The sequence below is a fragment of the Drosophila obscura genome, unplaced genomic scaffold (genome assembly GCF_018151105.1).
Source record: "Drosophila obscura isolate BZ-5 IFL unplaced genomic scaffold, ASM1815110v1 contig_170, whole genome shotgun sequence".
Classification (NCBI taxonomy): Eukaryota; Metazoa; Arthropoda; class Insecta; order Diptera; family Drosophilidae; genus Drosophila; species Drosophila obscura.
In genome coordinates this window covers 1435523-1449013 of record NW_024542758.1, presented here as the reverse complement: position 1 = coordinate 1449013, position 13491 = coordinate 1435523, and the positions used below count along the sequence as shown (strand labels likewise).

The 13491-nt window shown below is 41.5% G+C and overlaps 1 protein-coding gene across 1 annotated transcript; it reads left to right on the top strand.

Moving 5' to 3' along the window:
* Positions 1 to 9579: 9579 nt before the first annotated feature.
* On the top strand, positions 9580 to 13197 carry LOC111070578 (actin-interacting protein 1). Its single transcript, XM_022361240.2, has 7 exons — positions 9580 to 9694; positions 10070 to 10191; positions 10643 to 10733; positions 11008 to 11271; positions 11334 to 12388; positions 12461 to 12611; positions 12669 to 13197. The coding sequence occupies exons 1-7, from the start codon at positions 9661 to 9663 to the stop codon at positions 12776 to 12778; spliced, it is 1827 nt and encodes a 608-aa protein (XP_022216932.1). The 5' UTR covers positions 9580 to 9660; the 3' UTR covers positions 12779 to 13197.
* Positions 13198 to 13491: the final 294 nt, after the last annotated feature.

Genomic DNA, 13491 nt, shown 5'->3' with positions numbered 1-13491 from the left:
AAGAGAAACAAGAAAAAACGAGAATTTAAAAAAAGCAGCGACCATCTGCTGATTTCTGTGCGCCTGGTATCTCAGATTTGGTTTAACCGTTTTCTGCCATTTGAGCGTTGGAAAGTGGAAGCAGAAAATGAGAGAAATAAGATCGAAAAAAGAGAACAACCAAATACAAAGAGAAACAAGAAAAAACGAGAAATTAAAAAAACCAGCGACCTTCTGCTGATTTCTGTGCGCCTGGTATCTCAGATTTGAATTTAACCGTTTTCTGCCATTTGAGCGGTGGAAAGTGGAAGCAGAAAATGAGAAAAAGAAGAGCGAAAAGAGAGAGCAACGAAATACAAAGAGAAACAAGAAAAAACGAGAATTTAAAAAAAGCAGCGACCTTCTGCTGATTTCTGTGCGCCTGGTATCTCAGATTTGAATTTAACCGTTTTCTGCCATTTGAGCGGTGGAAAGTGGAAGCAGAAAATGAGAAAAAGAAGAGCGAAGAGAGAGAACAACGAAATACAAAGAGAAACCAGAAAAAACGAGAATTTAAAAAAACAGCGACCTTCTGCTGATTTCTGTGCGCCTGGTATCTCAGATTTGAATTTAACCGTTTTCTGCCATTTGAGCGGTGGAAAGTGGAAGCAGAAAATGAGAAAAAGAAGAGCGAAAAGAGAGAGCAACGAAATACAAAGAGAAACAAGAAAAAACGAGAATTTAAAAAAAGCAGCGACCTTCTGCTGATTTCTGTGCGCCTGGTATCACAAATTTGAAATTAACCGTTTTCTGCCATTTGAGCGGTGGAAAGTGGAAGCAAAAAATGAGAAAAAGAAGAGCGAAAAGAGAGAGCAACGGAATACAAAGAGAAACAAGAAAAAACGAGAATTTAAAAAAAGCAGCGACCTTCTGCTGATTTCTGTGCGCCTGGTATCTCAGATTTGAATTTAACCGTTTTCTGCCATTTGAGCGTTGGAAAGTGGAAGCAGAAAATGAGAAAAAGAAGAGCGAAAAGAGAGAACAACGAAATACAAAGAGAAACAAGAAAAAACGAGAATTTAAAAAAAGCAGCGACCTTCTGCTGATTTCTGTGCGCCTGGTATCTCAGATTTGAATTTCACCGTTTTCTGCCATTTGAGCGGTGGAAAGTGAAAGCAGAAAATGAGAAAAAGAAGAGCGAAAAGAGAGAGCAACGAAATACAAAGAGAAACAAGAAAAAACGAGAAATTAAAAAAAGCAGCGACCTTCTGCTGATTTCTGTGCGCCTGGTATCACAAATTTGAATTTAACCGTTTTCTGCCATTTGAGCGGTGGAAAGTGGAAGCAAAAAATGAGAAAAAGAAGAGCGAAAAGAGAGAGCAACGAAATACAAAGAGAAACAAGAAAAAACGAGAATTAAAAAAAAGCAGTGACCTTCTGCTGATTTCTGTGCGCCTGGTATCTCAGATTTGAAATTAACCGTTTTCTGCCATTTGAGCGGTGGAAAGTGGAAGCAGAAAATGAGAAAAAGAAGAGCGAAAAGAGAGAGCAACGAAATACAAAGAGAAACAAGAAAAAACGAGAATTTAAAAAAAGCAGCGACCTTCTGCTGATTTCTGTGCGCCTGGTATCTCAGATTTGATATTAACCGTTTTCTGCCATTTGAGCGTTGGAAAGTGGAAGCAGAAAATGAGAAAAAGAAGATCGAAAAGAGAGAACCACGAAATACAAAGAGAAACCAGAAAAAACGAGAATTTAAAAAAAGCAGCGACCTTCTGCTGATTTCTGTGCGCCTGGTATCTCAGATTTGAAATTAACCGTTTTCTGCCATTTGAGCGGTGGAAAGTGGAAGCAAAAAATGAGAAAAAGAAGAGCGAAAAGAGAGAGCAACGAAATACAAAGAGAAACCAAAAAAAACGAGAATTTAAACAAAGCAGCGACCTTCTGCTGATTTCTGTGCGCCTGGTATCTCAGATTTGAATTTAACCGTTTTCTGCCATTTGAGCGGTGGAAAGTGGAAGCAGAAAATGAGAAAAAGAAGAGCGAAAAGAGAGAGCAACGAAATACAAAGAGAAACAAGAAAAAACGAGAAATTAAAAAAAGCAGCTACCTTCTGCTGATTTCTGTGCGCCTGGTATCACAAATTTGAATTTAACCGTTTTCTGCCATTTGAGCGGTGGAAAGTGGAAGCAAAAAATGAGAAAAAGAAGAGCGAAAAGAGAGAGCAACGAAATACAAAGAGAAACAAGAAAAAACGAGAATTAAAAAAAAAGCAGTGACCTTCTGCTGATTTCTGTGCGCCTGGTATCTCAGATTTGAAATTAACCGTTTTCTGCCATTTGAGCGGTGGAAACTGGAAGCAGAAAATGAGAAAAAGAAGAGCGAAAAGAGAGAGCAACGAAATACAAAGAGAAACAAGAAAAAACGAGAATTTAAAAAAAGCAGCGACCTTCTGCTGATTTCTGTGCGCCTGGTATCTCAGATTTGAAATTAACCGTTTTCTGCCATTTGAGCGTTGGAAAGTGGAAGCAGAAAATGAGAAAAAGAAGATCGAAAAGAGAGAACCACGAAATACAAAGAGAAACCAGAAAAAACGAGAATTTAAAAAAAGCAGCGACCTTCTGCTGATTTCTGTGCGCCTGGTATCTCAGATTTGAATTTACCCGTTTTCTGCCATTTGAGCGGTGGAAAGTGGAAGCAGAAAATAAGAAAAAGAAGAGCGAAAAGAGAGAGCAACGAAATACAAAGAGAAACAAGAAAAAACGAGAATTTAAAAAAAGCAGCGACCTTCTGCTGATTTCTGTGCGCCTGGTATCTCAGATTTGAAATTAACCGTTTTCTGCCATTTGAGCGGTGGAAAGTGGAAGCAGAAAATGAGAAAAAGAAGAGCGAAAAGAGAGAACCACGAAATACAAAGAGAAACCAGAAAAAACGAGAATTTAAACAAAGCAGCGACCTTCTGCTGATTTCTGTGCGCCTGGTATCTCAGATTTGAATTTAACCGTTTTCTGCCATTTGAACGGTGGAAAGTGGAAGCAGAAAATGAGAAAAAGAAGAGCGAAAAGAGAGAGCAACGAAATACAAAGAGAAACAAGAAAAAACGAGAATTTAAAAAAAGCAGCGACCTTCTGCTGATTTCTGTGCGCCTGGTATCTCAGATTTGAAATTAACCGTTTTCTGCCATTTGAGCGTTGGAAAGTGGAAGCAGAAAATGAGAAAAAGAAGATCGAAAAGAGAGAACCACGAAATACAAAGAGAAACCAGAAAAAAACGAGAATTTAAAAAAAGCAGCGACCTTCTGCTGATTTCTGTGCGCCTGGTATCTCAGATTTGAATTTACCCGTTTTCTGCCATTTGAGCGGTGGAAAGTGGAAGCAGAAAATGAGAAAAAGAAGAGCGAAAAGAGAGAGCAACGAAATACAAAGAGAAACAAGAAAAAACGAGAATTTAAAAAAAGCAGCGACCTTCTGCTGATTTCTGTGCGCCTGGTATCTCAGATTTGAATTTCACCGTTTTCTGCCATTTGAACGGTGGAAAGTGGAAGCAGAAAATGAGAAAAAGAAGAGCGAAAAGAGAGAACCACGAAATACAAAGAGAAACCAGAAAAAACGAGAATTTAAACAAAGCAGCGACCTTCTGCTGATTTCTGTGCGCCTGGTATCTCAGATTTGAATTTAACCGTTTTCTGCCATTTGAACGGTGGAAAGTGGAAGCAGAAAATGAGAAAAAGAAGAGCGAAAAGAGAGAGCAACGAAATACAAAGAGAAACAAGAAAAAACGAGAATTTAAAAAAAGCAGCGACCTTCTGCTGATTTCTGTGCGTCTGGTATCTCAGATTTGAAATTAACCGTTTTCTGCCATTTGAGCGTTGGAAAGTGGAAGCAGAAAATGAGAAAAAGAAGATCGAAAAGAGAGAACCACGAAATACAAAGAGAAACAAGAAAAAACGAGAATTTAAAAAAAGCAGCGACCTTCTGCTGATTTCTGTGCGCCTGGTATCTCAGATTTGAATTTCACCGTTTTCTGCCATTTGAGCGGTGGAAAGTGAAAGCAGAAAATGAGAAAAAGAAGAGCGAAAAGAGAGAGCAACGAAATACAAAGAGAAACAAGAAAAAACGAGAAATTAAAAAAAGCAGCGACCTTCTGCTGATTTCTGTGCGCCTGGTATCACAAATTTGAATTTAACCGTTTTCTGCCATTTGAGCGGTGGAAAGTGGAAGCAAAAAATGAGAAAAAGAAGAGCGAAAAGAGAGAGCAACGAAATACAAAGAGAAACAAGAAAAAACGAGAATTAAAAAAAAAGCAGTGACCTTCTGCTGATTTCTGTGCGCCTGGTATCTCAGATTTGAAATTAACCGTTTTCTGCCATTTGAGCGGTGGAAAGTGGAAGCAGAAAATGAGAAAAAGAAGAGCGAAAAGAGAGAGCAACGAAATACAAAGAGAAACAAGAAAAAACGAGAATTTAAAAAAAGCAGCGACCTTCTGCTGATTTCTGTGCGCCTGGTATCTCAGATTTGAAATTAACCGTTTTCTGCCATTTGAGCGTTGGAAAGTGGAAGCAGAAAATGAGAAAAAGAAGATCGAAAAGAGAGAACCACGAAATACAAAGAGAAACCAGAAAAAACGAGAATTTAAAAAAAGCAGCGACCTTCTGCTGATTTCTGTGCGCCTGGTATCTCAGATTTGAAATTAACCGTTTTCTGCCATTTGAGCGGTGGAAAGTGGAAGCAAAAAATGAGAAAAAGAAGAGCGAAAAGAGAGAGCAACGAAATACAAAGAGAAACCAAAAAAAACGAGAATTTAAACAAAGCAGCGACCTTCTGCTGATTTCTGTGCGCCTGGTATCTCAGATTTGAATTTAACCGTTTTCTGCCATTTGAGCGGTGGAAAGTGGAAGCAGAAAATGAGAAAAAGAAGAGCGAAAAGAGAGAGCAACGAAATACAAAGAGAAACAAGAAAAAACGAGAAATTAAAAAAAGCAGCTACCTTCTGCTGATTTCTGTGCGCCTGGTATCACAAATTTGAATTTAACCGTTTTCTGCCATTTGAGCGGTGGAAAGTGGAAGCAAAAAATGAGAAAAAGAAGAGCGAAAAGAGAGAGCAACGAAATACAAAGAGAAACAAGAAAAAACGAGAATTAAAAAAAAAGCAGTGACCTTCTGCTGATTTCTGTGCGCCTGGTATCTCAGATTTGAAATTAACCGTTTTCTGCCATTTGAGCGGTGGAAACTGGAAGCAGAAAATGAGAAAAAGAAGAGCGAAAAGAGAGAGCAACGAAATACAAAGAGAAACAAGAAAAAACGAGAATTTAAAAAAAGCAGCGACCTTCTGCTGATTTCTGTGCGCCTGGTATCTCAGATTTGAAATTAACCGTTTTCTGCCATTTGAGCGTTGGAAAGTGGAAGCAGAAAATGAGAAAAAGAAGATCGAAAAGAGAGAACCACGAAATACAAAGAGAAACCAGAAAAAACGAGAATTTAAAAAAAGCAGCGACCTTCTGCTGATTTCTGTGCGCCTGGTATCTCAGATTTGAATTTACCCGTTTTCTGCCATTTGAGCGGTGGAAAGTGGAAGCAGAAAATAAGAAAAAGAAGAGCGAAAAGAGAGAGCAACGAAATACAAAGAGAAACAAGAAAAAACGAGAATTTAAAAAAAGCAGCGACCTTCTGCTGATTTCTGTGCGCCTGGTATCTCAGATTTGAAATTAACCGTTTTCTGCCATTTGAGCGGTGGAAAGTGGAAGCAGAAAATGAGAAAAAGAAGAGCGAAAAGAGAGAACCACGAAATACAAAGAGAAACCAGAAAAAACGAGAATTTAAACAAAGCAGCGACCTTCTGCTGATTTCTGTGCGCCTGGTATCTCAGATTTGAATTTAACCGTTTTCTGCCATTTGAACGGTGGAAAGTGGAAGCAGAAAATGAGAAAAAGAAGAGCGAAAAGAGAGAGCAACGAAATACAAAGAGAAACAAGAAAAAACGAGAATTTAAAAAAAGCAGCGACCTTCTGCTGATTTCTGTGCGTCTGGTATCTCAGATTTGAAATTAACCGTTTTCTGCCATTTGAGCGTTGGAAAGTGGAAGCAGAAAATGAGAAAAAGAAGATCGAAAAGAGAGAACCACGAAATACAAAGAGAAACCAGAAAAAAACGAGAATTTAAAAAAAGCAGCGACCTTCTGCTGATTTCTGTGCGCCTGGTATCTCAGATTTGAATTTACCCGTTTTCTGCCATTTGAGCGGTGGAAAGTGGAAGCAGAAAATAAGAAAAAGAAGAGCGAAAAGAGAGAGCAACGAAATACAAAGAGAAACAAGAAAAAACGAGAATTTAAAAAAAGCAGCGACCTTCTGCTGATTTCTGTGCGCCTGGTATCTCAGATTTGAATTTAACCGTTTTCTGCCATTCGAGCGGTGGAAAGTGGAAGCAGAAAATGAGAAAAAGAAGAGCGAAAAGAGAGAGCAACGAAATACAAATAGAAATAAGAAAAAACGAGAATTTAAAAAAAGCAGCGACCTTCTGCTGATTTCTGTGCGCCTGGTATCTCATATTTGAATTTAACCGTTTTCTGCCATTTGAGCGGTGGAAAGTGGATGCAGAAAATGAGAAAAAGAAGAGCGAAAAGAGAGAGCAACGAAATACAAAGAGAAACAAGAAAAAACGAGAATTTAAAAAAAGCAGCGACCTTCTGCCTATTTCTGTGCGCCTGGTATATCAGATTTGAATTTAACCGTTTTCTGCCATTTGAGCGGTGGAAACTGGAAGCAGAAAATGAGAAAAAGAAGAGCGAAAAGAGAGAGCAACGAAATACAAAGAGAAACAAGAAAAAAAGAGAATTTAAAAAAAGCAGTGACCTTCTGCTGATTTCTGTGCGCCTGGTATCTCAGATTTGAATTTAACCGTTTTCTGCCATTTGAGCGGTGGAAAGTGGAAGCAGAAAATGAGAAAAAGAAGAGCGAAAAGAAAGAACAACGAAATACAAAGAGAAACAAGAAAAAACGAGAATTTAAAAAAGCAGCGACCTTCTGCTGATTTCTGTGCGCCTGGTATCTCATATTTGAATTTAACCGTTTTCTGCCATGTGAGCGGTGGAAAGTGGATGCAGAAAATGAGAAAAAGAAGAGCGAAAAGAAAGAGCAACGAAATACAAAGAGAAACAAGAAAAAACGAGAATTTAAAAAAAGCAGCGAAAATGAGAAAAAGAAGAGCGAAAAGAGAGAGCAACGAAATACAAAGAGAAACCAAAAAAAACGAGAATTTAAACAAAGCAGCGACCTTCTGCTGATTTCTGTGCGCCTGGTATCTCAGATTTGAATTTAACCGTTTTCTGCCATTTGAGCGGTGGAAAGTGGAAGCAGAAAATGAGAAAAAGAAGAGCGAAAAGAGAGAGCAACGAAATACAAAGAGAAACAAGAAAAAACGAGAAATTAAAAAAAGCAGCGACCTTCTGCTGATTTCTGTGCGCCTGGTATCACAAATTTGAATTTAACCGTTTTCTGCCATTTGAGCGGTGGAAAGTGGAAGCAAAAAATGAGAAAAAGAAGAGCGAAAAGAGAGAGCAACGAAATACAAAGAGAAACCAAAAAAAACGAGAATTTAAACAAAGCAGCGACCTTCTGCTGATTTCTGTGCGCCTGGTATCACAAATTTGAATTTAACCGTTTTCTGCCATTTGAGCGGTGGAAAGTGGAAGCAGAAAATGAGAAAAAGAAGAGCGAAAAGAGAGAACCACGAAATACAAAGAGAAACCAGAAAAAACGAGAATTTAAACAAAGCAGCGACCTTCTGCTGATTTCTGTGCGCCTGGTATCTCAGATTTGAATTTAACCGTTTTCTGCCATTTGAACGGTGGAAAGTGGAAGCAGAAAATGAGAAAAAGAAGAGCGAAAAGAGAGAGCAACGAAATACAAAGAGAAACAAGAAAAAACGAGAATTTAAAAAAAGCAGCGACCTTCTGCTGATTTCTGTGCGCCTGGTATCTCAGATTTGAAATTAACCGTTTTCTGCCATTTGAGCGTTGGAAAGTGGAAGCAGAAAATGAGAAAAAGAAGATCGAAAAGAGAGAACCACGAAATACAAAGAGAAACCAGAAAAAACAATAATTTAAAAAAAGCAGCGACCTTCTGCTGATTTCTGTGCGCCTGGTATCTCAGATTTGAATTTACCCGTTTTCTGCCATTTGAGCGGTGGAAAGTGGAAGCAGAAAATAAGAAAAAGAAGAGCGAAAAGAGAGAGCAACGAAATACAAAGAGAAACAAGAAAAAACGAGAATTTAAAAAAAGCAGCGACCTTCTGCTGATTTCTGTGCGCCTGGTATCTCAGATTTGAATTTAACCGTTTTCTGCCATTCGAGCGGTGGAAAGTGGAAGCAGAAAATGAGAAAAAGAAGAGCGAAAAGAGAGAGCAACGAAATACAAATAGAAACAAGAAAAAACGAGAATTTAAAAAAAGCAGCGACCTTCTGCTGATTTCTGTGCGCCTGGTATCTCAGATTTGAATTTAACCGTTTTTTGCCATTTGAGCGGTGGAAAGTGGATGCAGAAAATGAGAAAAAGAAGAGCGAAAAGAGAGAGCAACGAAATACAAAGAGAAACAAGAAAAAACGAGAATTTAAAAAAAGCAGCGACCTTCTGCTGATTTCTGTGCGCCTGGTATCTCATATTTGAATTTAACCGTTTTCTGCCATTTGAGCGGTGGAAACTGGAAGCAGAAAATGAGAAAAAGAAGAGCGAAAAGAGAGAGCAACGAAATACAAAGAGAAACAAGAAAAAAAGAGAATTTAAAAAAAGCAGCGACCTTCTGCTGATTTCTGTGCGCCTGGTATCTCAGATTTGAAATTAACCGTTTTCTGCCATTTGAGCGGTGGAAAGTGGAAGCAGAAAATGAGAAAAAGAAGAGCGAAAAGAGAGAACAACGAAATACAAAGAGAAACAAGAAAAAACGAGAATTTAAAAAAGCAACGACCTTCTGCTGATTTCTGTGCGCCTGGTATCTCAGATTTGAAATTAACCGTTTTCTGCCATTTGAGCGGTGGAAAGTGGAAGCAGAAAATGAGAAAAAGAAGAGCGAAAAGAGAGAACCACGAAATACAAAGAGAAACCAGAAAAAACGAGAATTTAAAAAAAGCAGCGACCTTCTGCTGATTTCTGTGCGCCTGGTATCTCAGATTTGAATTTAACGGTTTTCTGCCATTTGAGCGGTGGAAAGTGGAAGCAGAAAATTAAAAAAAGAAATACAGCGAGAAACAAGAAAAAACCGCAAAAATTACAAGTTATTTTTCGGTATATTTCTTAGGGTCAAACGGTAGAGCTGATTGATAAATCCACGGTCACACTGACTTTTTATGCTTTGGCCGTTTTTGTTTGAACGCTATTATGTAAACAATCCAACGAAGAAGAGTTCTGAAAACTAGCCAGCCCTTTACAAAATTGATTGATGAATCGGTTAAAATTATTTTTTTTGGGCTAAGTGGGCAGACTAGCTAGTAATATTAAACGGAATATCCCAATCGAGGAATATCCAACGCATCTTGTCGTATCTGTTAGTATATTGTCGATATATGTTGGTAATGACAAGGTATTTTTCGGTTTATTTCTTAGGGTCAGGCGGTATATTTGATTGATACCTCCACGGTCGCACTCTTGCCCTGTGTTTTCATTTTTAAAAAAAGTCTTCAATTAAACTTAAGCACAAAGTTATACTACCCGCAATGGCTCAACCTCAACCACCAGCCTATGAAAACAGTGAGTGTGCCTGCCAAGAGTATTAGCGCATTAGGTGCTTGAAAATTTCACCAACTGACTGTGACCACTGGGGAATGAGTCAACCAGCGAAAACGGTAAAAGCAGAAAGCAATCGCCGGAAGCGCCACGATTATGCCCATAAATGGGCAGGAGCTGTTCTTGTCGGCGAGCGTTGATTAGTGGGAGGGAGGGTGACAAAAGCCACAGCGGCGTCTATCTCCCCCTCCATGTCTGCATGCAAAAAAGAAAACAACGCCGCCGGCCGGCATAAGGAGGCCGCACCCTGTTTTTCGTCCATCTGCGAAATATTTTGTGTCTGTGCTTTGTGTTCGCTTTTATTGTCGTTGTTAAAGTTTACGGTTCGTTCAATTGCAGAAAATACCTATGCAACGCTGCCGCGCACCCAACGCGGCCAGCCCATTGTGTTGGGGGCCGATCCCAAGGGCAAGAACTTCCTCTACGCCAATGGCCATTCGGTGATCATCAGAAATATCGAGGTAAGTTGATATTTTACGCAGCATATTCGTACTCCTGCCTGTCCGCCTGTCATCATAATCTATGGCATTTTCCATGCGGAATGTTTTATTTTTGGACAGCTGCAGTTTCTGGTCTTATTCCTCTCCTGCATCTGTGTTTGTGTGTGTGGCTTGTGTTTGTGCTTGTCCGCTGCTGGCAGCTGTTCTATATTTATTTTTATAGAATATACGCCGTGTAGTCATCCTCAGCCTATTCCTCAGGCCGGCAAAAATCATCCACACTCTCGCACACAGATGAAGAGACAGGCAAAGAAATGTTCTTGTTTGTGCCGCCCACGCAGCATCATCATCATTATGATGATGTTCGGGTCGCTTACTAATTGAGAACTCAGTTTTGCTGTCCCAACAAAGTGATTGTAAAAGTGATTTTCAACAATTTTCCACCACTTCTTTGTGCTCTCGATCTATGTAGAACCCAGCCATCGCCGATGTCTACACGGAACACTCGTGTGCAGTGAACGTGGCCAAGTACTCGCCCAGCGGCTTCTACATTGCATCTGGCGGTAAGTGTACCCATTGCAACTTCACACTTGGCTTGGAGTCTCCGCTGCACGCAGTGGAGCATGCAGAAGCCGTATCAAGACCAGCCATGAGTCACCACAACGTCTCACCATAAGCGTTCGTTTCGTTTCTCTGTGTAGCCCATCATTAACATAACCATATTTAGTGCCTATCGACTGGGTTTCTTTATCTTATCTTTGCTATTTTTCTTTCGGTTCGGTTCGTTTCGGTTTTGGTTTGGGTTACTCAAAAATCCCCTCTTATTACCCACTCCAGATGCCTCGGGCAAGATACGCATTTGGGACACGGTCAACAAGGAGCATTTGCTGAAGAATGAGTTCCAGCCGATAGCCGGACCCATCAAGGACATCAGCTGGTCGCCAGACAACCAGCGAATAGTGGCCGTCGGCGAGGGACGTGAGCGTTTTGGTCATGTCTTCATGTCGGAGACGGGCACATCGGTGGGTGAGATCAGTGGCCAGTCCAAGTCCATCAATTCGGCAGACTTCAGGCCGGCCAGGCCTTTCCGCATCGTAACTGGTGGGTACGAATAAAATCAGAGAGAAATCTCACCTACTAATTAAAAACTCTCCGACCCACAGGCAGCGAAGACAACACGGTGGCCGTGTTCGAGGGACCACCGTTCAAGTTCAAGATGACAAAGCAGGACCACTCTCGGTTTGTCCAGGCCGTTCGCTACTCGCCCGATGGCAAATTCTTTGCCTCGGCCGGCTTCGACGGCAAAGTCTTTATCTACGACGGCACCAGCTCCGAGCTGGTGGGCGAATTCGGATCGCCCGCTCACAAGGGCGGAGTGTATGCATTGGCCTGGAAGCCAGACGGCACGCAGCTTCTGACCTGCTCCGGCGACAAGACGTGTCGCCTCTGGCAGGTGGAGTCCCGCGAACTGATCAGCGAGTTTGTGATGGGCGCGACTGTTGATGATCAGCAGGTGAGCTGCCTGTGGCAGGGGGACAACCTGATAACTGTGTCGTTGTCGGGCGTAATCACATACCTCAACGTGGAGGATCCCAGCAAGCCTCTGCGAGTGGTCAAGGGCCACAACAAACCCATCACTGTCTTGGGCCTGAGCGACGACCGCAGCACCATCTACACGGGCAGCCACGACGGCGTCGTGACCAACTGGAATTCAGGCAGCGGCGTCAACGACCGCATCGCGGGCACCGGACACGGCAACCAGATCAACGGCATCGCTGCTTGGGGAGACTTTGTCTACACTTGCGGTATCGACGACAGCCTGCGCCAGTTCAGTGTGGAGGGCAACTCTTACACGGATTACGTGGTCAAGCTCAACTGCCAGCCGCGCGGACTGGCCATTTTGCGCAGCGAAAATATCGTTGCCCTGGCTTGCGTCAAGGAGCTGACTCTGGTGCAGGACCAGAAGAAGATCTTTTCGTTGCCCATCAAGTACGAGGCCAGCTCAATAGCCGTCAACTCTGAAACCTCTGATGTGGCTGTGGGAGGCGATGATCAGAAGCTGCGCATTTACAGCCTGAAGGATGGTGCCCTGGAGCTAAAGGCTGAGCTGGACCACCTGGGCGCAGTTACAGATGTGTCCTACTCCCCAGATCTGAAGTATTTGGTGGCCTGCGATGCCCATCGCAAGGTGGTGCTCTACTCGGTGGAGGAATACAAGGTAAGGATTGGCAGACTGAGGCGTTTATCTTCAGATACTTATCGTTTTGCCTTCTTCTTCTATTGCCTTCAGCCTGCTCACAACAAGGAATGGGGCTTCCATAGTGCTCGTGTGAATACGGTGGCCTGGTCGCCCAATTCACTGCTGGTGGCCAGTGGCTCCTTGGACACCACCATTATCATTTGGTCTGTGACCAATCCAGCCAAGCACACCATCATCAAGAGTGAGTAATTATATACTCGTAAGTGGATACTTATTAATGAATATTCATTCCCTTCAGATGCCCATCCGCAGTCGCAGATCACTCGCTTGGTCTGGCTGGACAACAACACTGTGATCTCAACTGGCCAAGACTGCAACGTCAAAGTGTGGCACGTGGAAACTATTTAGATCACCCTCCGGGCGCTAAGAGAGAGTCAAGCATATTTTTATACTTATCCAATAGGGGCCATGGAGTGCCTCTGTCAGTGGCCCCTTGGCTTCATTTCATTTCAGTGCAACAGTTTACGTTTAGCTATTTATCTCCCTACAATTATCCGCCCCGCCCCCCCCCATATGTCGTGTCGTCTTTAAATTTAAGTCCAAAAGTGTTTTGCTAATCATCATATCATTGATACAGATCTGTTTTGCCAACCCGACCCGTTCAGCGTGTTTAGATTGTGTTTTCCTTGTTTGAACAACTTCCTTTTATACTATATGTATCTTGTACTACTACAATTAAAAGAAAAACACAAGGATAAATTATGTAAAGTACGCCAGCGTACATAAATTATTGTATTATGAAATGAAATATACTAGTTTTTGCATAACCCTTTGTACTCTCTGTGGGATCTCCTGGGATGGGATCGGATCGGATCGGATCAGCTTCTATAGCCTATAAGCCTATAAACACACACATCCATCATCTTTTGGCATCTTATAAATTTATTCTTTCATTTTATTCATTTTGGTTTAGTAGGTCCTTTGCCTTGTCTTTTTGTGTGCAAGTGTGTGTGGTGTGCTGTGGTGTGTGTGTGTGTGTGTGTTTTGCTGTATAATTACAATATTTATAAAAAACTTTACTTAATTTACTAGAATGTGTAGGTGCGAGAGTGTGTCCGTGT